Here is a 26,997-nt window from a genome sequence, read left to right as displayed (position 1 = left end):
CGACTTTCCTTACAAACTGATCTTGATGCTGTGACCGCTTGGTGCTCTTCGTGGGTAATGTCTTTAAATACATCTAAAACCAAGCTAACATCATTTACCAACCATTCCACTCGACTTCCTACCACCTACTTTCTCAATAATGCTAGAGTAGAACTTGCGCCAACTTACAAGTATCTTGGCCTTCATCTTTAGTCTGACTTAACTTGGCATTACCATATTAACACCGTCTTAGCATCAGCTAACCGAGCACTCGGTCTTCTTAAACGTAACCTCAAGCACGCACCTTCTCTTTTAAAAAAACTGGCTTATATCACGCTGATCCGCCCAAAAATTGAATATGCTTCTGCCATATGGGATCCCGATCAAGCAAACATAATTAACAACATTGAATCTCTGCAAAACCGTGCTGTTCGCTTCATCTTTTCCGATAATTTACGCTTCACCAGCGTCACATCGTTAAAACAACGTGCCGAGTTGGAATCACTATCACGTCGCGCCAGTTTGCTCGCCTAACCTTATTTCATAAACTTTATCACCATTCCACGCTTCACGAAGACTTCTTTTCACGCCCCCCCTGCAGTTTTCCCGCGCCGTGACCACGCTAACAAATAAAAACGCATAATGTGCCGCTCGTCGCTCTACGCAAAATCATTTATTCCTCGCACAATAATAGAATGGAATAACCTACCATCACGCATAGCTACTGCAGTTAACCTACCATCTTTCCAAACTTTGTTGCAAGAAAGCGGTTAGTGGTAGCAGATTAGATATTACTTATGCCTATATGCACATATTAACATATTATGTAAAATGTTCTTGTGTTTTCATGACTAAGTGCATTTACCACTTGTTCATATCTATTTATTTTATGTTCCTTGTGTGTATGTTTATTTTATGTAGTTTATTTCTTGTGTATATTTCATGTTTGTACTCCCCCCCCCCCCCCTATGTAATACCCTCATGTGAGGGCCCTTAGGGGTAATGTAAATAATAATAATATACAAATTGTGGCCATGTTGTGCCTGCAAACTTGATCTCATCCACCCAACTAACTTTCTGCCGCCCCCTGCTAAGCTCCCCTTCCCTTGGAACTCAGTCCGTAACCCTTAATGACCATCGGTTATTTTCCGTCCTCGTTACATGTCCTGCCCATGCCCATTTCTTTTTCTTGATTTCAACTAAGATGTCATTAACTCGCGTTTGTTCCCTCACCCAATCTGCTCTATTCTTATCCCTTAACGTTACACCCATCATTCTTTTTTTTCCGTAGCGCGTTGCGTCATCCTCAATTTAGGTAGAACCCTTTCGTAAGCCTCCAGGTTTCTACCCCGTACGCGAGTACTTGTAAGACACGGCTGTTATACATTTTTCTCTTGAGGGATAATGGCAACCTTCTGTTCATGATCTGAGAATGCCTGCCAAACGCACCCCAGCCCATTTTTATTCTTCTGATTATTTCAGTCTCGTGATCCGGATCCGCGGTCACTACCTGCCCTAAGTAGGTATATTCCCTTACCACTTCCAGTGCCTCGCTACCTATCGTAAACTGCTGTTCTCTTCCCAGAATATTAAACATTACTTTAGTTTTCTGCTGAATAATTTTTAGACCCACCCTTCTGCATTGCCTCTCCAGGTCAGTGAGCATGCATAGCAGTTGGTCCCCTGAGTTACTAAGCAACTAACTATGCTGATTCGACGCGACTAACCATGCCAAAAAAGACAGTCAATTATTCTAGAGTCAATTAAGGCACTTGAACTCAGGACCTTGGAAAGGAGTCGAACCCCCACCATTTCATGTTAATTAGGGCGAATATGACTAAGGCACATTTGAATAAGGTACACTCATTAGGGCGCTCGCACCCACAAACTTTATTTTGAAGAAGAGGTAATAAAAACCAAGAACGGGCATTCGGACGAAACCATCGAGCAATTCGATGGCTCTGTCGTGAGCGTGCATACATTCACCTCCATTATCTATGGCGTATGCTAAAGTGACTGACATTTTTTTTTTCAAGCCGTTCTGACAATAAACTTGATCCTTCCATGAATTATCAGATAAGCAGCTGCGACTGGCAGATCAGTAACAAACTTAGCATAGTTTGCAAAGAAATATTTATGAACTCCATTTTCGTTGAGGGGCAGTTCATTCGACTTCATCCTCTCATTCTGAACTGTTCAAATTGACAGTTGGCTATGAGACGAAATCTGCGCGAAAACACTGCATTCTCCACGGCGGTGCCGAACGACAACATGCGGGTACAAAGGGAAATTTTTCTAACATGAGCGCTGCTTTTCATCAGCATTGCAGAAACCATCCGCATAGTGTCTTCTTTACCCTACAACCTGTTTTATTATTATTGCATAAAAAAATTTCCATAGAGCAAAATATATTCTATCGGAATTGTTAGGATTCTGCCACTGTGGTAAGTGGAGCACGCATGTTATGTAGGGAACTGCACCCGGAGGCATGATACCCTTTGTAATTTGACCATTAAGCTGACAATGCTCGTGCAAGTCAAGGTAGGGGCCCTTTTGACTATGGTGGATGAGTGCCCTGCACCAGATGCTGCCCCATGTGCCGTTTGTCCTATGCCAGCCAGCGCAGAGTGCCTTAAGTGAGTGCGAAACATTTCAAGTAGTCCGTTTACCAAACAGTACTTTGCCTTTTTTGAGCTTTGTTTTATAAAAGTGCAATTTCAACTTTTTCGCCACAGCTGTAATTATCTAACACCAACACCTTTAATAATTGCAGCCTTTCTGACGACGCCTGGCTTTACCAATGGAACACTCAGCAGAGGCCAATAACCGACGGGACTTACAACGTCGACGGTACGTAGGCCATGGTCACATGCCTTTACAACAAACATAGAAGATAGCTCCAACGTGTTCCCTGGCAGCACTTATTGCTTAGAAAGAGGCACGTTACCAGCGGCGCCAACACTGTTTCCGCATGAGCCCCTTCATCAATGTCCTTTGAAAGAAATGTGTGTCCCCTTTCCCTCACCCCCACTTTGGGTTAGCAAACCGGGTGCTCCTCTGGTTGACTTCCCTGCCTTTCCTGTCCTTGCACCCTCTCCCTGCGTGCACTGATATGAATACATGCAAATTCATATGAAATCTATGCAGTTCAAATTTTTCAACGAATTTCTTCTCATATCAGAAAATTGCGAATGCACGCACCTATAGGCCGTCGCGTCAGAAGCCGACTACGTTCCATGCGCCACGATCAATTCACTCGCCACTGTAATCAGTGCATAACATTTCGTCTACAGTTTTGTCTAGCAAGCATAATCTCAGTGGGTCCGTCGCGCTACCACTCTGATACTTTTTTCTTTGAACCGATCAAACTAAGAGCAGAAAGTGTTTTGATTCCATCGCAGCGTGTGATTTGCAGTTAGGGCAGCGTTCAAGATGTCTATGCCAGAGGGTTGTAACGGAGCTGTAAGCTTTTCGGCACAACGTGAGAATTGTTCCCGTGTAGCATGTTATCAGCAGCCGACATATCCCACTTTATACAAGTTAGAGCTTACAATTTGCGGCAGCCCAAATTAGTTCTACTGAAACTCTTATTTTATACCCAGAACGATAGCAACTACTGCAACGTAAACATGACAAATTTAGTGAAAATCTAACTCAATAACACAAAATTATTTTCTAGTTCTTTCACTCTGCTACCATAAATCTTTACCATGTATCCCCACCATATGCTTCTGAAGCTTTAATGAGCTTTAATCTCATTGATATATTAAGAAGTGTGGCGGCACCTGAAAATTATACCGCTGTGTTAACAAGAAAGCCTACACGTTGCTGATACATGGCCTTCCAATCAGAATGCTCTATTATGTAAGCTGATCAGCATTCTATGAATATATCAAGCATTTTTCGTCCTGCCAGTATCTGTGCAACCGCTTTCATAACACCGACTGCTGCACCTTGAGATTTTCACGGCGTGACTATCAAAAGTGAGTATGCTGGACTTTAAAAATGAACTCCTTAAATTACGTCTGATCAATCGCAGTGTAGTTCGTTGGAAGTCAAAGATAATGCAACTGAAATACTTAGTGATCTGCTTCGGAATTGGCGTTTGATTGACTGATAGAAAACTTTATTATTCCACCGAGCTGGGGTGCCCACCTCTTAATCTACATGCAGGTAGGGGGGTGGGGGGTACGAAGCAGTCCCCGCGCGTTTAGGACGTTGAGTCTTCACGGCCTCAATGGCCGGGTGGATTGCTCGACGCTGGTCGTCTTCAGCCTCGCTCTGGAGCAAGGCCTCCCAGGCTTTTAATGCTTTTGTGACGTACGAAGGCGTAGACACTATGGCATTGGGTGTAATAATGCGATTATCATTCTTAGCCGGCTTTCTCTAAATCAGATTGTATATAAAGGTGTATTCGGCAATGCGGTGTGCCCTTCATTGTTTTGTAGGGAACCTCCTTGCATCCTGACAAGGGTTCTGCCGTATTCTCGCCTTTTATTCTCTCCCGTTTTCCTTTTTTTCAATGTAATGCAATTTCTGCGCAATTAGGGAACATGCGCTACTAGCTACAATCCTTGCAGTGCTATCCGCACATCCCACACTTTTAAAGCAATTTGACGCTTTCCGTTGCACCATTTAATGGCATTGTCCCGTGAATTGGGACTTACACATTTCTTTCCAAGCTAATCTGCTGTCTGCAACACGAATCTTAGATAATCGCATTGGCCAATCGTTTAGAAAGTTGTCCTATAGTCTGTTGATGGCATACACAGGGTCATTGGCGAGGACAACCGTTTTCGATTTCTTAATGAGCTGCTAAATGTGCATTGCTTACCACCTGTGCTTGGGAACTTCAGCCACAGGAGTGGCCAAATGGGGTTCGAATACCCAGCTTCTGAAAGGCGAGTACGTCTTTGGCTAACACATATATGTGCAGTAGGAAGTTACGAATCTCTGATCAAGCTTCAAACACGAAATTATGATCCCTCGGTAGAAATGTGCCCTTTCAATTTTTCTCTGTCCTCCTCTGTAACTTGCTAGGTGTAGCGCTCGTAATAGTTTAGCTAAAAGAAAGAACTCCAAGACGTTTCTAATGCGCCAATAACTAGTTTATCTAACAAATATAGTGGGTCCGCGATATGAGATAGATATTTTGTCCGCGATATGAGATAGAGCGTAATAATCTGTCAGAAGACGTAAGATCGTGCTCGGCACCCCTATCGCCTGGCATGAAGTTCTTGCGTCGATTCAAGACATAGTTGCAGTTAGGAAAAGCATCGACTCCGGTAGCGGTGCAGTAGGGCTCCCCCACGACTAAAACTTGTTGCCTGGCACCATCTATAATAATGAAGTGTTCATTTCCTATGAACTGCCCTTGCAAAACGGGAAATGAAGACATTTGCTGTACTTTTGTACCATACAGGTGTCACTGACAATGGGAGCACAAGTTACCTGCACCTGGGGTCTAGCAACAGCTTTGATCACGCATGGCCCAGCACAAGCCGCACAGGCTTGGAGCAAGTATCAACCATTGTAGAACGCGACGACAGGTGAGATCACGTTTAGAAAAGATTAATTTCAAAGAAACTCAGAGACAACAGCGATGGCTAACCGGAGAAAAGTCATGCCAGTACTCACTCATTTGTCCCATGAAGGGCTAGCTCTGATGCCTGAACCAGGCGCTGCAGCAGCAGTTCTGAGCGTTCACCAGGTGGAGCAAAGCCATGATATCTCTACGGAACAGTATTTGCGATGACGAAGAGGAGAGCAGTGATAAGACGACGACGACGATGAGAGGCTAGCGCGGGCTGTTCGCTCTTGGGTAAGTGCGGCGTGTGTCTTTGTAAATATACTTGTATATAGCTTTTAGTCTGCGTCTTCCTACATAACATATCTGGTGGAGGTGAACGTTCCCTGTACATCGTCATGGAGCTTCGCAGTGGGCGGTACGTCGAGCCTTCCTTCATGGCTGCCGGCGACAACTCGACTCCACCGGCCCCGACACCTGCTGCCACCTCGACGACCTACATCGCGCTCCCCGCTCCCCGTGATCCTGGCGTATTCTCGGGCAAAGATGGGGAAGACGTCGAGGACTGGATCAGCCTGTACGAACCCGTCAGCCGCAATAATATGTGCGACCCTACTATCATAATCGCTAACGTACTCTTTTACCTCGGTGGCACACCTCGAGTTTGGTTTCGGACGCATGAAGATGAGCTCACCAGTTGGGATTCGCTGAAGCAAAAGCTCCGAGACTTGTTCGGCAACCCCTACGGTCACCAGCTTGCCGCGCAGAAAGCGCATTCCGGTCGACTGCAGACGTCAACAGAGCCCTACGTCACGTATATTCAGGACGTCTTGGCTCGGTGCCGCAAAGTTGACGCGCACATGACTCGAGTGAGACAAGGTTTCCAATATCCTCAAAGGCATTGCCGATGACGCCTTCAACTTGCTCGTTTTAAACAACGTGGCGATGGTGGATGCAGTTATAAAAGAGTGCGGCCGCCTGTAACTCACTGAGAGCCGACGTATCGACCAGCAGTTTGCCGGTCTGCCCAACACATTAGCGACATCTTCCTCTGCCGACGCTCCTCGTCCCAACAACACTGGCGATATTACCAGGATCGTCCGGCGTGAGATCGAGGCCGCTTATCCGGCTGCCTTCGACTCCTGCCCCTCCAACGCTCCTGCAGTCACGGTTTCCCTGATCCAGGCGGTTGTCCGCGAGGAGTTCGCAAACATGGGCCTTCACACCATCTGCTCGGCCCATCACCCGGATACCCACCCGGCTTCTTCGATTCCGCACCGTCCCGCGTCATATTACCCACCACATATCCGCAACCCATCTGAATGGCGCACTGCTGACGACAAACGCATTTGTTTCAGCTGCCGTCGAATCGAGAACATTTCTCGGCACTGTCGCAGTCGCTGGAGTTCCCCGACCCGGTATACTTATACTGCCTACTCTCGCCCCCCACGTGGCCCTTCTCGTCCATATGCCGCACGCTCCGATAATGCCGCCACTGATTCTCCTGCGCCCAACCGCCCCTATTCTCGTTCGCCTTCGCCCCAACGACGACAATCTCGCTCTCCCCAGCCCTTCTCTCCTATTCGCCGGTTCCCTTCAGACGCCGCTCCCTGCCGGAAAACGAGACGATGCATTGCCTCGAGGTGACGTTGCATTGCTTCCTACGGCGCCGAATCCTCTTCTGACGTTGCCTACACACCTGAACCTTCTTGACGTGCACGTCGACGGTGTTTCTGTGTCTGCTCTTATAGACATTGGGGGGCAGTTGTCGGTAATGCGCGCTCAACTTCGTGACCGCCTGAAGAAAATAATTACGCCCGCCACGACGCCTGTTGTCCGTGTCACCATCCCCGTAATTGGGATATGTGCCGCCCGCGTCTCCTTCGCCTGTCGCTCCATTATCGTGCTATTCAGTCATAGCCCACTGTCCCCACGACATCATCGTCGGCTCAGACTTCCTCTCCGCACATTCTGCTCTCATCGAATGTTCCGCCAGTATTCTTCGCCTTGACCTCCCTGTTCTGGATCCCTCTGTACCACACCCCAGTTGCCTCAGTTCCGTCGACTTCGTTCGCTTGCCGCCTTATTCACTGACTTACGTTGTCTTCGTGTCATCCCCACCAGTCCCCGACGGTCACTACATCGCGGCTCCTATGAAAGACGTCCTCCTTACGCACGGGATCACAGTACCTCATACAGTTTTATCTATTACGGCGGATTGCGTCTACCTGTCAGTGCTCAATTTTCGCTCGACGACACAAGTACGGCCACGCGCGATGTCTCTGGACTAGATTTGCTCATTCGAGGATCACTCAGTAGCATTTATTGTAGTAGAGGACAATTCAGCCGACCCTCCTCTGCCATCGCAGTCGGCAACTTTAACAATCGCCGACTTCCAGAAAATGATTGCACCCGACGGGCCGTCCGACCACGCTTGTGAGCTCTACCGCATTCTGTTTTCCTACACCGATATTTTTGACTTTAACGATCGTTTTAACGATCCTTTACCTACAGCTCTTAAACATCGCATTAATACCGGTGACGTTCCTCTTATTCATTGCCGCCCGTATCGAGCGTCACCGGCTGAGCGTCACTTATTCACGCCGAAGTTGACGAAATGCTTGCCAAGAACATCATTCAACCGTCATGTAGTCCATGGGCGTCACCTGTAGTACTGGTAAAAAAGAAGGATGGCTCATGGCGCTTTTGCGTGGATTATCGGCAGCTTTTCAGAGTTACGAAAAAGGACGTGTATCCCCTACCTCTATCCCTATCCCTATCCCCTACATGTATCCCCTACATCATACTTGATTCTAAACTTCATTTTATTCCACACATAAGATATCTCAAAGTGAAATGCATAAAAATGAATTCACTGAAAATTTTACGTCACATTCTCTGTCAGCGACAGGAAATGTTTAATGAATCTTGACAAGAGCCTAATTCGGTCACAATTGGACTATGGTGCCATCGTGTATCAGTGCCGCCCCAAGCGCGCTGAAGATGCAAGATCCCGTCAACCTTTTAGGTACCCGCCTGACCACTAGCGCATTCGAAACAAGCCCTGCCGAAATCTTATGCGTATAATCAAACGAGTCGTCACTCCACTTGCAGAGACCATATATGAGCTTCACCTTCTTTCTCAATGTGCACTGTAATCAGAACGTCCGTGTTCTACAACCGTTAACGATTTCCCGCGTGCAACACGTTTTCGTAATATACCTTCTCTGAGACTACCTTTCTCTCTGCGTGTGAAAGAACTTTGCGAAGGAGTGAGTCGCACTTTTCGAACATCGCCGAATGCCTCTCGGGAAGCTGTTACCGCCCCAGAAGTGGCAAGTGATAGAACGCGATTCATCCATGTACAGTTCACAAAGCACGCTCCGGAGCCCGAAATCGCAATGCATTTTCATGAACTGCAATCGAAGTACTCTTGCTCGGAATTCTACACGGACGCGTTAATATCACGGGCTGGTGTTTCTTACGCTGCTGTTGGCCACTCATTTTTCCAAACCTGACCACCATGCACATATGCGGTACTCTCTGTGGTAAAACACATAAAGAAATTAATTTTAGGGTGCAATAATATTCTCACTCGTAAAGCCTTGTAAAAGCGTTAATGTCTTTACAAATCCTGTTTTTATTGAACTCTACTCACTCTTGTTCAACGTTATTCCTCTCTTAGTCAAGTAATATGCTGGGTTCCTGGACATTGAGGAGTCGAAGGTAATGTGCTTGCCGACGAAATCGCAAGGTATTAACTGTTCTGCTGCTCCCCCTGCCACAGATCTGAAGCCTTTAATATGAAACAAACTGCGACGCCACTGGCAACGCTTGTGGGATGCTGAAACGAGCAATACGCTTCACGTGATTAAGCCGAAGTTGGGTTTCTGGCGCCCAACTACGAAAACACGAACACATGTCCTATTCACTCGAATCAGAATAGGACACATATTTGGCACTCATAACTTTCTCTTGAGTGGTAACGAGCCCCCAACCTGTGGTAGATATGACAGAGTGACCGTCCTCCTCGTTTTCCTGGAGTGAGGGGAAGCCGTAAGAGGAAGCATTTTCCTTTTGCTTACCGCTATTGTGTCCCTCTTCATCCGGCTGTGTTTCTTGGTCAAGAACAGCTTTTCAAGAGCAAATAGTCCTCGCTATCTTGATTTTGTCCTACATGTTATAAGCCCAGCAGTTTCGTAGCGCTTCCTCTTTCCAGAAGATGCCGCTTTGATAGTCGTTTTTTATAGCGCATACAATACAGTACAATCCTTATTGCGCAAAGAAAATCAAATAGCAGGCCTGCAAAAGCCACAGAGCCTCCGGGCTCTCATGTTTCAAGGGCACTGGTGGGGTAGTAGTAGTGCTCAAGCCAATGTTAGCAGCTTACGTATTTTGTATATCGCATCATTCTTTCGCAACGCATTTTAATCCTCATAGTACACGTCATCAGTCATTGCCATAATCTTATTACACGTAGATTTTGCGCAATTTAGCGACCATGTTTAGGCCCCTTTACATCCACGTCACGTCACATCAACTTCAGAGAACTCATCACACCACACCACATCGACGTCATTAACACTCCATGGCATGGTGCTCTTTGGCCATACCCGGCGCTTCCGCCACTAAAGACCAGACATTCAGTCAACGAACTTTTTTATGCGAAGCATATTAGTAGAGCTCAACCCAGCTCCTCAGGCGCCGCGGTGTCGCCTACAATACCACGTGACACCGTGACGTCACGACAGAGGAGAAACGGGGCTCCAACTCGCGCCGTCGCTCGCGGCATCGCCTTCAAGGCTGTCCACGTGACACCGTGACGTCACGACAGAGGAGAAACGGGGCTCCAACTCACGCCGTCGCTCGCGGCGTCGCGGCGGTATATAAGCAGCTGCGCTTGCCTCTGCTAGACACTCACGAGGTGAGATACCTCCTGGAGACAGAGCTGCTCGTTGGAATGAGAAGCGAAGGTTGCGGCATGCTACAGGGACTGTTTCTAGGTGGCTTTGCTACGGCGCAGCGGCTACGCACCCCGCATCGGACGCGGTGAGCGTCGAGCAACGCAGCGTTCGGCGCGACAATGAAATTTGCACCTGAGCAAGCGCCGCACGCCGGAGCCGACGCCGACGACACCGGCTTTTTTGCGACAATAGCTCCTTAACGCAGTCGCGTTAAAATAAAGCCTAGTATGCTTCGCATCCTGGGTTTAACCTTAGCTAAGCCACAGCCAGTTTTTTTTTCATTTAAAACGAGAAGGTCAAGCCTACTGACTATCGCAAGCAGATATTCTAAGCCGTTAATGACATAACAAAAGTTGATGCATTGCAAAACTAAGCACTGTTTTCAACTATTCACTTTGGTTGTAAATATTGCTCTCAATTCTCTGAAGAGCATCTACAGAGACCCTAAAGCGGGCAAGATAATGTATTATAGACTGATCCCGACGGAACTGCTACCTTGGGAGTTCGGATTTTGCTAAACACTTGTAAGCATTCCTACAGTATTGAGTAAGTTGTGAAATTTTATTAACTTCATGCGCTTTAGTTTCTTTGACAGGTACAGTTTACAAAACTGAGTTATCTGGTTTAGCGCGGAGTTGTAAATTTGTAAACATTCTGCATAATCTGAGACATCAATTTTAGGCAACATTTGCGGAAAGCATGCGAGGTTCTAAATCAAAACTCTGTATCCTCTGTTGCTTGATACCTAGACGTATGGTTGGCACGAAGAACTTAGAAAAGTACACCAACGAGCGTCATTATCACCAGCAGTTTATTTTACGCAAAAAAAAACTAGACACTTACGAGTGCACGCTTGCGTATCTCATCGTACAAAAGACACCTGACGCGTTGTCGAATCTCAGATTTGGCTCCGAAAGAGCAAACTCAGTGGCATAAAAACAAAGACGTACCGCTGACACACTTATCACCATGTTTCTTAATATCAAACGCTCAAGTGTTTCTCTTGCGGGGGAGTTCTTGCTCCTGTCCAGAATTCGTACACTACCGAATTACAGCTCGCTTCCACGCGTGTTAACATGCATCACTAATTGGGCGCAGTCAATCTTATTCAAATTTTACGCATGCTCCCTCATATGACTCGCGCAGTTCCCAGTCTGCCCAACATGGGACTTGCCACTGGAGAATAGAACCTCAGGCACCACTGCTGTAGAACATTACGTGAATGTCGTAGAATATGTCTTGCCGTTTCCTCCTTTTTACATCATCATTGCAAATTGGAAAATATATTTTTGAACTTGGTAGGGACGGAGAACACAACAGGCACACCGCGTCTCCGAACGACTTTCTTGATGTTGTGCGTGATCTTGTACGGAGAGGGCATCGCTTCAGACCTCACATTTTTCTTGTTGGGTCTCGGTCCTAGTGCAGCTAGTTCTGCGTTTTACAAGCTTTTGTAGGAGCGTTTTAGTAAGTCCTACTCATGGAAATTGAGCGAAACAAGAATTCGAAAACTAAACGAAATCAAATGTGGCCAGGAGTTCTTGATGGCAGGATAAATGCAGTTAGCAACAATCGCCTTTTGACAGTCTTCCAACATGCAAATCAATAGAACAGGTCCTTCTCTGTCGGCAGGTAATAGACCCAAGTGATTTGTTTCCGAAAAAACTGCAGCTTAATGTACTTAATAAAACTGAATAAAACTTAATAAAACTCAATATGCCTAATAAACTTAATAAATTTAGTAAACATAACATACTTAATAAATTGAATAGAGCCGGACCGCGGGAGTTCGTGTGTAAAGTGCATGTCTCGGCGATGTTGTCTAAAACAGATGAAATCTCCCCAACCATAAATATTTCTGTGCGATTGCGCTTCTTAAATATTAAAACATTATGCGCATATGAAAAATTAAGTACTCCTTGTTGAAATTCTTTTCGAAATAACTGCCGAATCCCGCTAGTGATTGGGGACCTGTCCAAGTCGCGTCCTTGTTGCCTTTGTATGCCCATACGTCTACTTGTATACTTATCAATTCTACGCTCCAAATAAACTTGATTAGGGAGAAATCGCTTGCGATTTCTTTGTAATGGCTATAGCATGACATCTAAGAAACAGCCTGCTGAACACAAGGCTGTGAAAGGCAGTTGGTGGAATTTAACTCTCTCTCAAATACCACAAACTTCATTCAAATCAATTAAGCGATCGTGTAACCAGACAATTTCTGCGATTTTATCTCTAAGCCAAAGCTTAAAGGGACACTAAAGGCAAATGCTAAGTCGGCGTGGATTGTTCAAATACAGTCCCAGAAACATCGCAACGCTTTTTTCGTGCCAAGAAGAGTTTACGAAGAAATTACGTCTGAAGGGTGCGAATACCTTTTTAGAAATTCAAATCTCCGGCCACCCAACAGGGCAGTCGTGACGTTGCATGCGCCATCACCACCCTTTGCTGCCTTCGGTGAGCAAATCGGCGCCCGACAGACGGCGGCACCGAGCCACGGCAGTGCGCTGGATTCCCCGCGCCAGCTGCATGTCGGTCATGTGGCGTAGACCGTTCGGGCATCCCGCTACATCACATGAAAATTGAATTCTCTGCCACTTGCAGTTTGTGCGAGTTTCGCGAGCAGGAAAAACCAGTGCAGCACTACGCCATAACGAAACTACTGAAACACGAAAGTGTCGACGTTGCGGAATCGAGCAAATACGAAACCTTTCGCCCACCCGCGTCGTTTTCAAGGGGCATTTCGATGAGTTCTTGCTCTAAAAATGAAATACAACTAGGCAGCTCGCAATTTAGTCATACACCATACAAGGAATATTTCTGCAGTGAGTGGTTGAGTGCTAGTCACAAAATTTAAATGAGTGCTTTCGTCATCGGGCAAGTACTCGAATGTCCCGTGGAAGTCTTATATCATTTACCTCAACGTCTTGATTATTAAGGCTCTCGTCGCGATAATATTCGCACCTTAGATATTCTCGAGCACTGATCTATCACTTTAGCTTGACTTGGTATTTGTCTTTAGTCTCCGTTTAATAAATCGGCTGTAGTTCGCAGTCGTGTACTGTGTGTTGGGTCGCCAGCTCTTTGTGGGAACGCTAACCTAGCAGTTTTGCGGACGGAATGAATGTGCTGTCACCCTGATCGAATAACTCGGTCCTACATTAAGTTGCATGTACAAGCACTGCTACAATACATGCTCTTCTGTTCCTTTCTCCAATAGCGACCAAATCGAGTACGCCCGGCGGGTTGGCCCCCCTCTAGCTTCCGGACTTCTCTTTCCTCTTCAAGAAAGGATGCTTCTCTCCTGACTGTTCGGACCCCAGCCATTTTCAGTGTTATCCTAAAAAAGTCGCATGTTGTAGCCGCCACCTCATGGCGCAACCCTTTCAATTGACATCCGTATGCGTACGTGTTTTAAGTCATTTTAAGAGATCTGTGATTTTATACCCGATACCTACCCGATTTTGCCTACCTGATTTTGCCTACCTGATTTTACCTACCTGATTTGAGCTACCTGATTTTAGCTACCTGATTTTAGCTACCTGATTTTAGCTGCCTCATTTTAGCTGCTTCATTTTAGCTGCTTCATTTTAGCTGCTTCACTTTAGCTGCTTCACTTTAGCTGCTTCACTTTAGCTGCTTCACTTTAGCTGCTTCACTTTAGCTGCTTTACTTTAGCTGTTTTAAACCCGCCGTGGTTGCTCAGTGGCTATGGTGTTGGGCTGCGGAGCACGAGGTCGCGGGATCGAATCCCGGCCACGGCGGCCGCATTTCGATGGGGGCGAAATGCGAAAACACCCGTGTGCTTAGATTTAGGTGCACGTTAAAGAACCCCAGGTGGTCAAAATTTCCGGAGTCCTCCACTACGGCGTGCCTCATAATCAGAAAGTGGTTTTGGCACGTAAAACCCCAAATATTATTATTATATTAGCTGTTTTACTTTAGCTACTTCATTTTAGCTACTTCATTTTAGCTACTTCGTTTTAGCTACTTCGTTTTAGCTACTTCGTTTTAGCTAATTCGTTTTAGCTAGTTCATATTAGCTACTTCATATTAGCTACTTCAATTTAGCTACTTCATTTTAGCTACTTCATTTTAGCTACTTCATTTGAGCTACTTCATTTGAGCTACTTCATTTGAGCTACTTCATTTGAGCTACTTCATTTGAGCTACTTCATTTGAGCTACTTGATTTTACCTACTTATTTTACCTGCCCGATCCCTATACCTGATTTTGCACATGATGTTGACAACGCCTATTTAATTTCTTTGGGTGCTTTGGAATAAACGCAAGTTATTGGGAACTTGTCTATTTGTTCTTTTTCTTTTCTTTGTGAAAAGTCTCTTCCCAAAGACAATGGGTCACAAAAAACGGATTTAAGCTTCACCAAGTGGTGTAGCGTAACTTCCACTTGATCAGTTGGAAGTTCTCATTTATTCATTATTTACCCTTGCCAAAAAGTATCGAAAATGTTGCTACTGATGTGCTAAGCGAATAAGTTGTTCATTATCACTCGCCGCGGTAGCCTAATGGCTTGGGTGTTGCTTTGCGGAGGTCGCTGCTTTTCTCTTTGACGCGGCAACGGCCTTTCGATGCAGGCGAAATGCAAGACCGCTCGTGTATTTCGGTTTAGATGCACGAAAACCCCACGTGGTCAAAATTCTACCAGAGTTCCACACTACGGTCTACCTGATAATAAGATGGTGCTTTCGACGCGTGAAACCTAAGCACTGGTTTTCGTTATCATCGCAATGTGTAATATCTTTAGGTTAGTTTTAAGAGTCAAGGATATAAGCTGGCTCAGCGTCGATTAATACCGGTATAACACGGGCATACCAATGTTCCGCATATAGACCATTGAACCTTCACAGAGGAATTATTTCAAGGGAGATGGGTCAATGCCACATGGTCTCCGCTTCAGCTCTAAGCAGAAAGCGCCACATATACAAGGCGCTTACGTTGCATCGAAAGAAAGCTTTAAACGTCGCCGTCCGAGCACTCCGTACAGACGGTTAACCAGCGAAACTGAACCGTGTGGCCCCGGTGTTTATCACTGCATTAATCCCAACGGATCATTTAGCGATGGCTTGGTAGGCTACCGCATTCTCGGTGCCCAGTTGCCGATTCCACTCGGCTGCACGAGCCGGTTCTTGTGCCCGGGCTGCTGCATCATCACGGCGTAGACGAGCTCGTTCCCGGTTCAGCTGGCGGCGTTCCTGATCGAAAGCTGCCTGTTCCTCAGGAGTGGGTATGACGCGTGGCCTACCCATTTCGGAGCCGAAGGGAAACTGCTGCGAGCGCAATGGGCTGCGACGGAGAGCAACGACGTCACTATGGCGCAGCCAGTCGCGCGCCCCTTTTCGCTTAAGCGCTGGAGGAGTTTTCGGCGTACAGGTGACACACGGACGGACGAATCGGCTAGCCATGTTTGCTTGATATACCCTCAGGGCCAAAGCAGTAGAGAGGGGAGGGGGGTGAAACAATAAATACAAAAAAATAAGATTGCTGAATTAAATCAGCATGTTAAACATAAATCAATCCATGATTCACAAGGCTATTATAAACGTAGGTACGAAAATTGTATGTAACATACGAGTTCGCTATTACCAAATAAACAAAAACTAAATAAAACAAGATTGAACATTAACATAACCATAGCAGGTACAAAAACAGCCTCTATAAAATATTGGATATGTGGTTTTTAAATTTCATGATTCAGAATTGTAGCGAGAATTTCGGGAAGGTGATTCCACTCTTAAGGTGTGCGTAAGAGCCAGGAAAGCGAAAAGGAATTCCTTCTGATAGAAGGTATGCCGAACTTATTAGCATGGTGTAATCATCGGAATGTGCAGTGCAGTGACAGCAGTTCTTTCTCTAATTCTGGGTGATGAAAGATTTTATCGAAAAAGAGCTCGTTCCCGGTTCTGCTCGCGGCGTTACTGATCTAAAGCTGCCTCCTCCTCAGGATTGCATATGACGCGTGGCCTACGCGTTTCGGATCCGGAGAGAGACTGCTGCGAGAGTAATCGGCTGCTACGGACAGCAATGACATCGCTACTGGCGCAGCCAATCTCGCGCCTGATTTCATACATATGCATGGAGTTGCGCCGGAGGAGTTTTCGGCGTGCAGGAAGCAGACGGACGGGTGAATCGCCTAGCAATATACAGCTTCTATCTAAAAATGAACCTAAATGCGCCTTAGAATGAATTTACACCTTATTTTATTTTGCAAAATGTGTTGTAATTGTTTTTTTAGTTATGACAAAAACTGAGCGCTTGAACAGCGTCGGTAGGTAGCAGTAGCCAAGTCTAAATGTGGTAAAAACGAAGTAAGACGCAACAGTGACGGAGGAAAGAAATTCTGCAGATCACACTCACCGTAGGAAACAACCTTATGCGAAGCACACGGTCGATACAGGCAGCTAGCTACGTAGCATTGTTTGGGGCTCAGCAGAGCGTTACCAGGTTGACTAGTGTGTTATTTGTAAAACCGGTGTGTTATGTGTGTGTCTGACGCGCGTACAGTGAAATAGAATTCCCCCAAATGCGCGCGTTTCACGACGGCAGCAAGTCGAGGACGACGGTAACAACGATTGCACGGTTTCTACGAACGATCCAATTATTGTGAAAGAGGGGCATGGAAAGCGAGATGGGTAAGAAAATGCCGAAACCAAATGTTTGCTAACGGCTGCCCGTGGTATCACTTGGAGGACACAAATGGGTGCCTTGACGGCCATATTGCAGTTCAATCTGAAGTCTCTGTCCTTTTTAGCCATCCGAATGAGTGGCATGGTGTAAGGCTGCCCCGTGCAGCCTTGGCCGAGCCGTGATCACGCTGCCAAGGTGGAAGTTCCTGTAGCGTTGTCGTACTCGGACACTGTGTGCACCAGGAAAGACCGCGCCTCTGTGTTTGATTAAGAGGCTTGCTAACGACGAGAAGCGCCGTCAAAGTCTGGTACGGGCTTTGGTAGCAAAGAGGAGGAGGCGCGTTGTTGTGCGGCGCTCAGAAATCAACGCTCACGGGAAACGTGATTTTCAGACGCTGTTTTAACAGATGCAACCATCTCCTGGCACGTGTGCTGCTGAGGTGTCATGTGCAACATGGGACTGTTTTTTTGAATATGTACGTTTGTTTTTTCGTTGCGCAGGGGAGTGTCTCTACATATATGTGTTCTTTGCTGTTGAATGATCACGGCAAGCTCGACTCTAAAACACCCTTGCCTTTGGTGTGCAACGATTAGTTGCCTATTCTCACTCATCTTGTGGTTTCATCTAGGTTACGTCACTCTGTTCGCACCCTCTTCCGCTTTCTACAATCGACCGGTAACAATGATTGATTAAACTTTGTGTTTTGATCTTTTCACAAAGCGTTTTGTAGGCAATGTATCAAAGAAAATATAGTTTGTTCATCTAAATACTATCCTTAGAATATGAATGTGTATGAATGTATCTATATGCATCTTTCTATTTATGTATCTCTAGTCTTGTAGCTAGTCATGTCTGCCCGTCATGAAAGGACCACAGTGAGGTCTGCAGTATGTACTAAAAAGAGAGACAGAGAGACGGAAATAACGTTTATTTGCACCCGCAAATAGAGTACCGAGGCGTCAAGAGTCTTCCTGTTTTTCCAGCTTGCTTCTCACTTTTCATCTGGCTGATGCTTCTTGGAGCTCAGCGGCGTCTATGGCCATGCGGATTACTTCTTTTTGATCATCTTCCTTCGAGCTGGTCATTAATGTCTCCCAGGATTGTCTGTGCCTATTTGGTTTATTTTTCTAGGACACGTCCATATGTGCTAAGTAATTTTTTTTACGTGTGCCACCAAGCTCGAGCGCACATGGCATGAGGGAATCAGACGCAAGAATCAGATTACGAAACTGGAATAACGATGCAACGACAATAGCGGTATGCCGAACACGATCATATCTATACAATCATCGGTCCAAGTTAGTACACAACTTGGTCCACTGGTCATAATAAGTTCTTGTCATGGATATATGGATAATGGTTCTTGTCATATTCAGATATATACCAAATTATTCCATATATATCGAGTAACGACAGCAATATGTTATCATACCATTTGTAGTGGCATAGATGCCATCACAAGCCACGTCATGTCGTCGCTTTCATAACATGCGCTAGTATGTATTGCCATGCATGTAATGACGCACATTACATGTCACGAAATCTATCGTTCATATCGTGATATATATGTCATGTCATCCATGTCAGGTCATGCATGCATTTCATTCATACCCTGATATATATTGCGTTTAACAACCACGACAGCATCATTTTTTTCATACCATTAATACAGTTGAGGACAAATAGACGTGAATAGACAGATGCAGAACGCCCGAGGTTCGCAAAGGACGCTTCGCATTGAAAAGCTTACTCGCAGAAACCTACGACACTGTGATGCGTAGCAGCCGCTCGCCAAACCGCACACGACACCCATTTGACGTCGATGATGATGCGGGCAAGAGGCTGATGCCGGTGCTGCTGCATGCGCCGACGTGTGCAAGATTGAGATTCCAGCTGTCACGACAGTTTTTAGTGGATAGAAGCTTGTATCGTACTGGGAAACTTAATTTCAACAGGTAAGAGTTGAACTTGTATAATTATGCTATAAATAATTTTTCACTTATGCGCCCTTTGGACTCAAAGGGCGTACGACATGTCCTTAAGAATTCAGAGAACAAACGCGTACACCCCTGACTCAAAGCTCCTTCCGACTATGCCTCCTTTGATGCACTCGTGTGACAGCGCGAATAAACCCCTGAAGTAGAGCGTCTTTGACTCAAATGTGTTTGAAAATGCCGGTGTGACAGTGGTATAAGATGTTTTGTGTGACAATAAATTTAGTATGAGTAACCTGAAAAACACATGCTCATCAACAGTATTGTGTTATCTGTTTCGTAAGTGATTTTTCGACGCTTGACTTTAAATAGTTGTTCGTCCTCGCCGGCCTGATCAAACCGAAAAAGTTACACCTTTGATTTTAACTCAGCGTAATCCGAGTCTTGCCTCTCTTTCTCTCTATATCGTCTTTGACCAGTGCCATTTCTGCAGTAGCGAGATGCAAGCAGTCGAGTGCTTTAGCACAGGCGTATGCTTAGGTAACCCATTTCTAGAAAGAATGTGGACCGTACTGTGTGGCATCAGGACTCCGCGTGTTGTATTACGAGAGTAGGCCAGCGGTGGTTTGAATCGCCTTGACTCTCAGGCGCTTTTGTTAGCCGTGCAACACGGACCCTTCAAATCGCAATCAAGCCTGATGCGGATCCATTTTTTGAGGTCGCGATCAAGAATAGTAGCTGCTGCATGGTCCAACAATTTGTATCGAGTTGTTTGAGCTCACTCAGCATTACGGTGCTGGCAACCAGCCTACGATCGCTGTGTGCTGGATCCCGGATTCAGTAGACAGTAGATAAGTGCCCATGTAAAAGAACCCAATGCAGATTAGTCTCAGCGTCGCAGCAAGATGCCCGAGTCACAGGGGTACAAATTAACCGTGGGTTTAAACACCTCTGGGACGTCACAGTCGGTTGTTGAGTCGCGCGAAGCGAGGGTAAAGCCGTCTCTTTTTATAGTTGGGAGGCGGCTTCACGCGCGAGTTTCTTAACGCCTGTTCTTTTTAGTCTTTATAGATTCCTTTGCCTATTTCTTCGTTTTCCTTTTTAACGTGCAATGATATCGGATCACATAAAACCACTCGCTGCACCAGCGCGAAGCTGCCGCTCCTGCCGACACCCAGCGGGAGCCCCCAGCGGAGGCTACGAGCCCCGGTGTCCCGTTCGACATTCGATCCCACTTTGATGCGAGAGCCCACACGACTAACTGAGTGTCTCGGATGGTAATTTCATATGCGAGAACGTTACACTGGCATGCAAAAGCAAACAAGCGCCACTGTGCTAACAGCAGTCGTGACGCTTGTTTTTGTTCGCACTCCATCATCATCAGCAGCAGCAGCCTATTTTATGTCCACTGCAGGACGAAGGCCTCTCCCCGCGATCTCCAATTATCCCTGTCCTGAGCCAACTGACTCCAACCAGCACCCACAAATTTCCTAATTTCGTCGCACCACCTAGTCTTCTGTCGTCCTCTACTGCGCTTCTCTCCTCTTGGTACAAATTGTGCCACCTTAATGGTACAACGGTTATCTACTCTATGCATTACATGAACTGCGCAGCACCATTTTTTCTCTTTATGTCAATAGGAATGTAGTCTATACTCGTTTGCTCTGATCCAAACCGCTCTCTTTCTGCCTCTTGAAGTTATGCCTGGTATTCTTCGTTCCACAGCTCTTTGCGCAGTCCTTAACTTGCTCTCAAGTTTGTTTGTTAGTCTCCAAGCCTCTGCCCCATATGTTGGCAGCGATAAAGTGCACTAATTTTATACCTTCATTTTCAATGATAACGGTAAGCTTTGCTAGAGTACAAGTAGACGTAAAAGTGGTGGGGGTCCATTAGCATGCCATGGCCGAAGCTGCTCGCAGTATTACGTCACATTCACTGACCACCGGGCCGGGTACAGCTTTGGGTATGCATACATAGTACTTGCAGTTAGTTTCCAAAGTAGTCTCCTGTCACAGTTATCCACGTGCGTGAAGGAAGACAGCTATCTAAACGTATGTGGGATTTGTCTGTTCCCCATATTGTCTACCATGTTGCCATTCCTCCTCTATAATATAGCCGCAATGTAGACTAGCAAATATCGAACGCCATAAAAGCTACCCACGTACTCAAAGACCTCGCACAAAACTCCTGACACTTACTTCTATTCAAGAGTTGTGCGGCTGCCAAGGACATCCTTAACGAATGTTACGTAATAAATTATGGGGGTTTAATTGCCAAAACCACGATCGCAGGTGGCACGCTGTGGTGGGGAACTCCGGAATAATTTGTACAACTTCGGGTTCTTTAACCTCCGCGTAAACCTAAGTACACGGGTGTTTTCGCATTTCACACCGGTCTAAGTACGGCTCCCGTGGCTCGTATTCCATCCCGCGACATAGCGCTTAGCAGCCGAACCCCATAGCAACTAAGCAAATACGGCGAGCAAGGAATGTTGGCAGTTCGAGGAAGGTGACAGTCGGCACGTAAGAAAATTTGTTCCCATCCTCATTCTGCGAGAATCGGTACAAGTCGTCGAAGAATGACACCGTAGAGTGCACTGCACTTAATGTGATCGCGTCCGCGTCCGAAATTTCAGACCCCAATCACCCTGTAACGACTGACGACCAGGCACGTCACTTATACGTGCAGTCGCCTGACAGCTGCCGGTCGCTGACGTCGTCCACAGGACCTATTTGACCTCTCTTCAACACTTGCCGACATTCTCGACTTATTTTGCACCACCGGGTTTCAGATGAACTGCTTCCACGACCAACTTATTTTTGCCAAAATTTGGCCACCTTGTCAACGTGATAGTTTTTTTTTATATTCAGGTCATCTTTTATACTTAATATTGCCTTGAGGTTTCAAGCGGTTTCACCTTTCCGCAAATGCCCGCATTTTTATCGGCCTCTGTTTATATTTATGGATATTTTTCATAGACGTAGATGTAGATGAGAGAGAGTAGATGTGCAAACGCACACGCAAGAAATGTCCCAGTACATTTCCCAGTATTCACTCAATGAATGTATAGAACGCCTGCGCAGCCAAGTTGTAGTGATGTGAAAAACAAAACTGTTCCAAACGAGTCACGAATATAACTCATTATAATGCGTGCTTGCGCTGGAAAAGAAAACAAAGCCCAACGATGGCTGCTCGCAAAGTAGTGCTTCCTCTGCATCTGATCTGTGGATCAAGGCATCTTTTCATCAGATCGGAATGCTGGTACATTTCAGCGCAATCTCTGGTCCTCAAGTTTGATGGAGAATGTACGCCAGTATTCACTCCACGCGCGCAATCTGATAAGATAAACCTCTTTCGCAACTGAATTCGTGACAACATACTGGACATTAGAAACACATGCGGGCGCATCTTGAGCTAACCGATCACTTTGGAACAGCGGTTAGACGCTAAAGAAAACTCGCTCCCCCCCCCACAAAAAAAAAGTGTACAGTTGCTTTGAATATTAGCTGAAACACAGTGCTCATGTTAAAAGGGGCCCGCAAGACTGCACAGCGGCGCCAAAATTCAAAAATTACCGGCCGTGATTGCTCAGTGGCTATGGTGTTGGGCTGCTGAGCACGAGGTCGCGGGATCGAATCCCGGCTCCGGCGGCAACATTTCGATGGGGGCGAAATGCGAAAACGCCCGTGGTGCTTAGCTTTAAACGTTAAAGAACCCCAGGTGGTCGAAATTTCCGGAGTCCTCTACTACGGCGTGCCTCATAATCAGGAAGTGGTTTTGGCATGTAAAACTCCGTAATTTAAGTTAATTATTGCCGAAAATTCAAAAGCTAAACACTTTCCACTTACTGGTATTAATCAAACCAGCATATCGTAGTTCAATGAAGCACTGTAGTCCAAGGGCCAGTTCCACCACGGGTACTGTTTCGTAGCTCATATTTCACGTGACTGTACATATGTCAGCATTATTTGTCGCAAAATCAGTGTTTTCTCTTTATATCTTAACATTAGAAAGCCAAAACATATGTAGCAAAACCCTCATTATAATATTTCAGCACTTTTTGTTCAAACGTACATGTCCGTGCTGATCCATATGTTAGAAAGTACTGAAAATTTATCCAATGCTTTCCCCCAAGCAGCTGTTTTTATTCCTGATGATGCCAGGAAACCAAGCTTGATGCCATCAACGCTCAGAAATCGAATCGGGAGCAAGCACAATGTTCACGCACACCTTTTGTGATGTATCGTAGCGCTGAGGTGCTTCTTGTATAGTGTAGACTAGTCCATTGTTAAGACAGAAGTGCACGGTTGGGCACATGTGCTCAAGCTCATGGACTTGATTTGCGCCAAGAAAACCTGCCCAAGCTTTTATATTGCTTCCTAAGAACCCTACAACACCATCGATAGGCTGACTGCCATTATTTGCACCAAACAGAACCATTAAACCAATGCAAATATTGGCGACGTAATTCTATCATACGAGTGTTCAAATTTGTAGCTTCTGAATGGGAAGTAAGTGGATAATTTGTGTGCGTAATTAACCAAGCTACGTTAATTAACTTTTCGGTAATTAATCTTAGGTGGGTAAAGAAAATTAGCACTTTGGAGCCGGTCCTCGAGATTATCTAGCCGAGCACATAAATTTTGATTAAACATGCTTCTGTATGTGATTCTCGAAGTGAACACTCATGGAAAGCGTAACTGACGCAGAAAGAGAACGTCTGTAAATTCACAGAAAGAACAGCGCTTCAAGGCGGGACACAAAGGAGGAACCCCGCACACACTGCGCTAACAACTTGAAGCGCTGTTCTTTCAGTGATTATGAACCAACCACGCAATCTACCCATCCTTACAAACCTGTAAAGTCAACCTGACCCCACCAAGCCTTTTGTGATGCCATCAATAGATGACCCCGTGAGCATGTCCCTTGAAGCCAGGCCTCTTCCGTTTATGTACGCTGTTTTTCGAAGGCAAGCAGTGTAAAGTTTTAGTGTAAATATAGCAGCGAACATGTGCCGCCGAAAGCTTGCTTGGTCGCAGAAACGATGCATCACGCAATGATGGTGGAGATTTATCGCGTCGCTGGCATCAAGACAATGCGCTGCCGCCGAGGGAAGGAATATGACTAAAGTGAACAGCTTGGCAGCCGCTCACGGAGCCATGCCGATGGTGACGGTGCCATCGTCACGAAATCTGCAGCGGCAATATTGACGGCTGAGGCGTTGTTGTCCTAATTTTTTTCACAGCGAATCCGTTAAGAGGAAGGTTTAGCACGTGTGCTAATATCTAAATACATGTAAAAGCAGAATTCATTTTTCTCGGCAACCACAGCACGAAACTGGACAAGATTTGTTGCATTTAAAAGAAAAACTTTGAAATGTTTTGATAACGAAACTATCAAGTTTACAACTCCATAACTCAACGATAACGTACGATATCGCAATTCTGTGAATTGTAACTCACAGTACATTCAAAGGTGACAAAAATAATCTCTTATACATGAATCTAAAACAATGTAGAACTTCGTAAATACAGCTTTTCCGAAACCCTTGTACACAACGCAACAATTTCATGTGATATATAAGTTGACATATCGCATTTGTCCGCTTTTAACCCTTTGAGGGTCAATGACGTAAATATACGACGCCGCGAATGAACTCCAAAGCGTTCGACGCCGTATATTTACGGCGCCATCTGTACACTTAAAACACGCACCAATTTCCTAACTTTTTATTTTTCTGTCATGTGCTGCCACTATGTGGGAATACAGGGAATTTTTTTCGTGCGCCTCCCTCTCGCACTTTTTGTTGCATGGGGCGCTATTCTGGACATTCCGCCATTTTCTTTGGTGCGTGACGTAGGCGCTACGCAAACAAAATGGCGCTGGTGGCCCAGTTTTGCTTACGTAACGTGACGCCAACTTGACGTTTCGCCTAAGAAACTGAAATGAAGGCACTGAACGTAAGGTTCTAGGTAAATCAAAACGGTTTTCCTCTACAGTAAAAATAAATCAGCTAGCTGAAGACGTACCATTATTCCGTATCAAAACGTCTCTTACTTCCGTCGTCTGCTACGTGAAAGCTATCGTTTTATAGAGCAAATATGTTAGTGTATTATTAACACACAACACAAAATAGGCAGCGTAAAAAAATTACAATTGAAGTGAGAATGTTAACCTTGAAGGTGTTAAGATACGATCCACGTGATGACGTCGTCTGCTACAAGTGAAACCATGGCCGCCGCGAATAGCAGCATGTCGTTGAACCGTCGCCCATACTCGCCGCGCATGAGCGCCGAACAGTGGCAACTCATGCTAAATTATATCACGTCTAACTCGGCAATGGGCCGAGTAGCCTCCAATCTTCGCACCGACTTGCGCCAACAAATGTGGCAAGAGCTCACAAATGAGCTAAATGAGGTAGGACCTGCGAGCCATTCGCCACAAGGGTGGCAACGCCTATGGCAGGCACGTGTGGCAGCTGCGCGGGTGAAAGCTGCAGCACAGGCGGCTGAATTCAGGTTAGCGATCGGTTCAATGCGAAGTGTTCGTGCCTTTACGAAGGTGCGCTTTAACATTACAGAGGTACCGGCGGAGGGCCAATAAATTTGGCTGCTTCACTGGGAGACGACGACGCAAGAGTACTCAGTATCGTTGGCGTCGACTCCGCCTTAGGCTGTGGCGGCCCCTCTTTCCCCAGGCGCCGATTAAGGTCCCCTGTTAGAAGCCAAGTGAGAAACCATGCTCATGCCCCTTATCCGTGTCAATGACTTTGCGGAGTACCATATCGCTGCCTAGCAGACACGCAATTACAAGAATATTATAAAGTAGTACGAGGAAGACGTCAAACAGAATGGAGATAAAGTACATATATTTGCATATATGCATCTCCATTTCAAAAGCGACCGCTTTTTGCATCTACACAAAGGACGGTACAGACATGCCTGTTAAAGAAATGAGTGGAACGACAAGCTGCAAGATGCGCTATATAAAAACAACAAATGAATGATGCGCAAAATTTTTAACGCTGTTTATTACCAAACAACAGTAAAAGCAGCATCACAACACTGCACAATATGAAAATAAAAAACAGTTAACACAGCACCACAAGTGTAGATATCAGTGTGTAGATTGCATCAAAAATAATCACAGTTGCACTTTTATATCACTGAACTTTCAGAGTAGAGTCATCAGAAGTGAAAACACTTTACATTCCATACAGAATAGTGCAGAATGCTTTATCATAGAAATGGGGTTGATATGTGGAAATTCCTAGAAAATCATATGAAGGTATACAAATATCTATGCACACCTAAGTATAGGTGTGCAGTCAACATATTAAGGTCCCTGAAATAAAGCTGGGCCCTCGCCTATGTCTTCTGTCATAGGCGAGGACCCACCTTCTGCCATAGTGCAGTGCTGGAACATCAAATGAAATTAAATATTGTCATTGCAACACAACACAACATACAGGCCAACTCCACAGAGGTTGATGAAACAAATTCTTGCATTTTGCACTAAGTGTGCTTGCCTTCCTTTCTTGGCCAAATCCCATCATATCACAGATTGCACATGCAAGCCTCGCACCACAGTCTGCCCGTGCAAGCCCCCAGCTTGAGCCAGTGCCGCAGGAGCGTGGAGACGTTGCGGGAAGCATACGTATCGCGGCACTGCAAGAGCATGATTATGCTTCTGCGACAGTGCCAGGTTAGTGATGGTCCCGATAAAGAACTTGGTACATGAAGGTATCATGTGACAAACTAGTGATGGGGAGTTGGTATTCCTTACCAGTGCATACACTAATGCTGAATAAGTAATGCAACACCAATGAATGCTTATTTTTCTATGCGGGCATCCAAAATAGGCATGCATGTATTTATCTCGTGACAATAAGCAGCTGTGAGCGGAGTGGTCCTCTTTTCATGCTTAATAATACCTTTACATGCTT

At 45.7% G+C, this 26,997-nt stretch overlaps 1 protein-coding gene across 4 annotated transcripts in view; it reads left to right on the top strand.

Annotated features, from left to right (window-relative positions):
- Nucleotides 1-13,921, top strand: part of LOC135905850 (serine-rich adhesin for platelets-like) — a 70,014-nt gene extending 56,093 nt beyond the window's left edge. For 2 of the 4 annotated variants that reach the window (XM_065436950.2, XM_065436954.2), the window contains 2 exons: nt 2,753-2,829; nt 13,691-13,921. In XM_065436950.2, the coding sequence (XP_065293022.1) occupies nt 2,753-2,805 (53 nt within the window). In that variant the 3' untranslated portion in view covers nt 2,806-2,829; nt 13,691-13,921. Of the gene's footprint in view, nt 1-2,752; nt 2,830-5,401; nt 5,529-13,690 lie in introns of those variants that run through there. The other 2 variants (XM_065436949.2, XM_065436953.2) reach the window with 1 other exon arrangement.
- Nucleotides 13,922-26,997: the final 13,076 nt, after the last annotated feature.

The sequence above is a fragment of the Dermacentor albipictus genome, unplaced genomic scaffold, assembly GCF_038994185.2.
Source record: "Dermacentor albipictus isolate Rhodes 1998 colony unplaced genomic scaffold, USDA_Dalb.pri_finalv2 scaffold_14, whole genome shotgun sequence".
In the NCBI taxonomy this organism is placed as follows: domain Eukaryota; kingdom Metazoa; phylum Arthropoda; class Arachnida; order Ixodida; family Ixodidae; genus Dermacentor; species Dermacentor albipictus.
The sequence above is the reverse complement of the archived record's forward strand: the minus strand, read 5'-3'. Positions and strand labels throughout refer to the sequence as shown.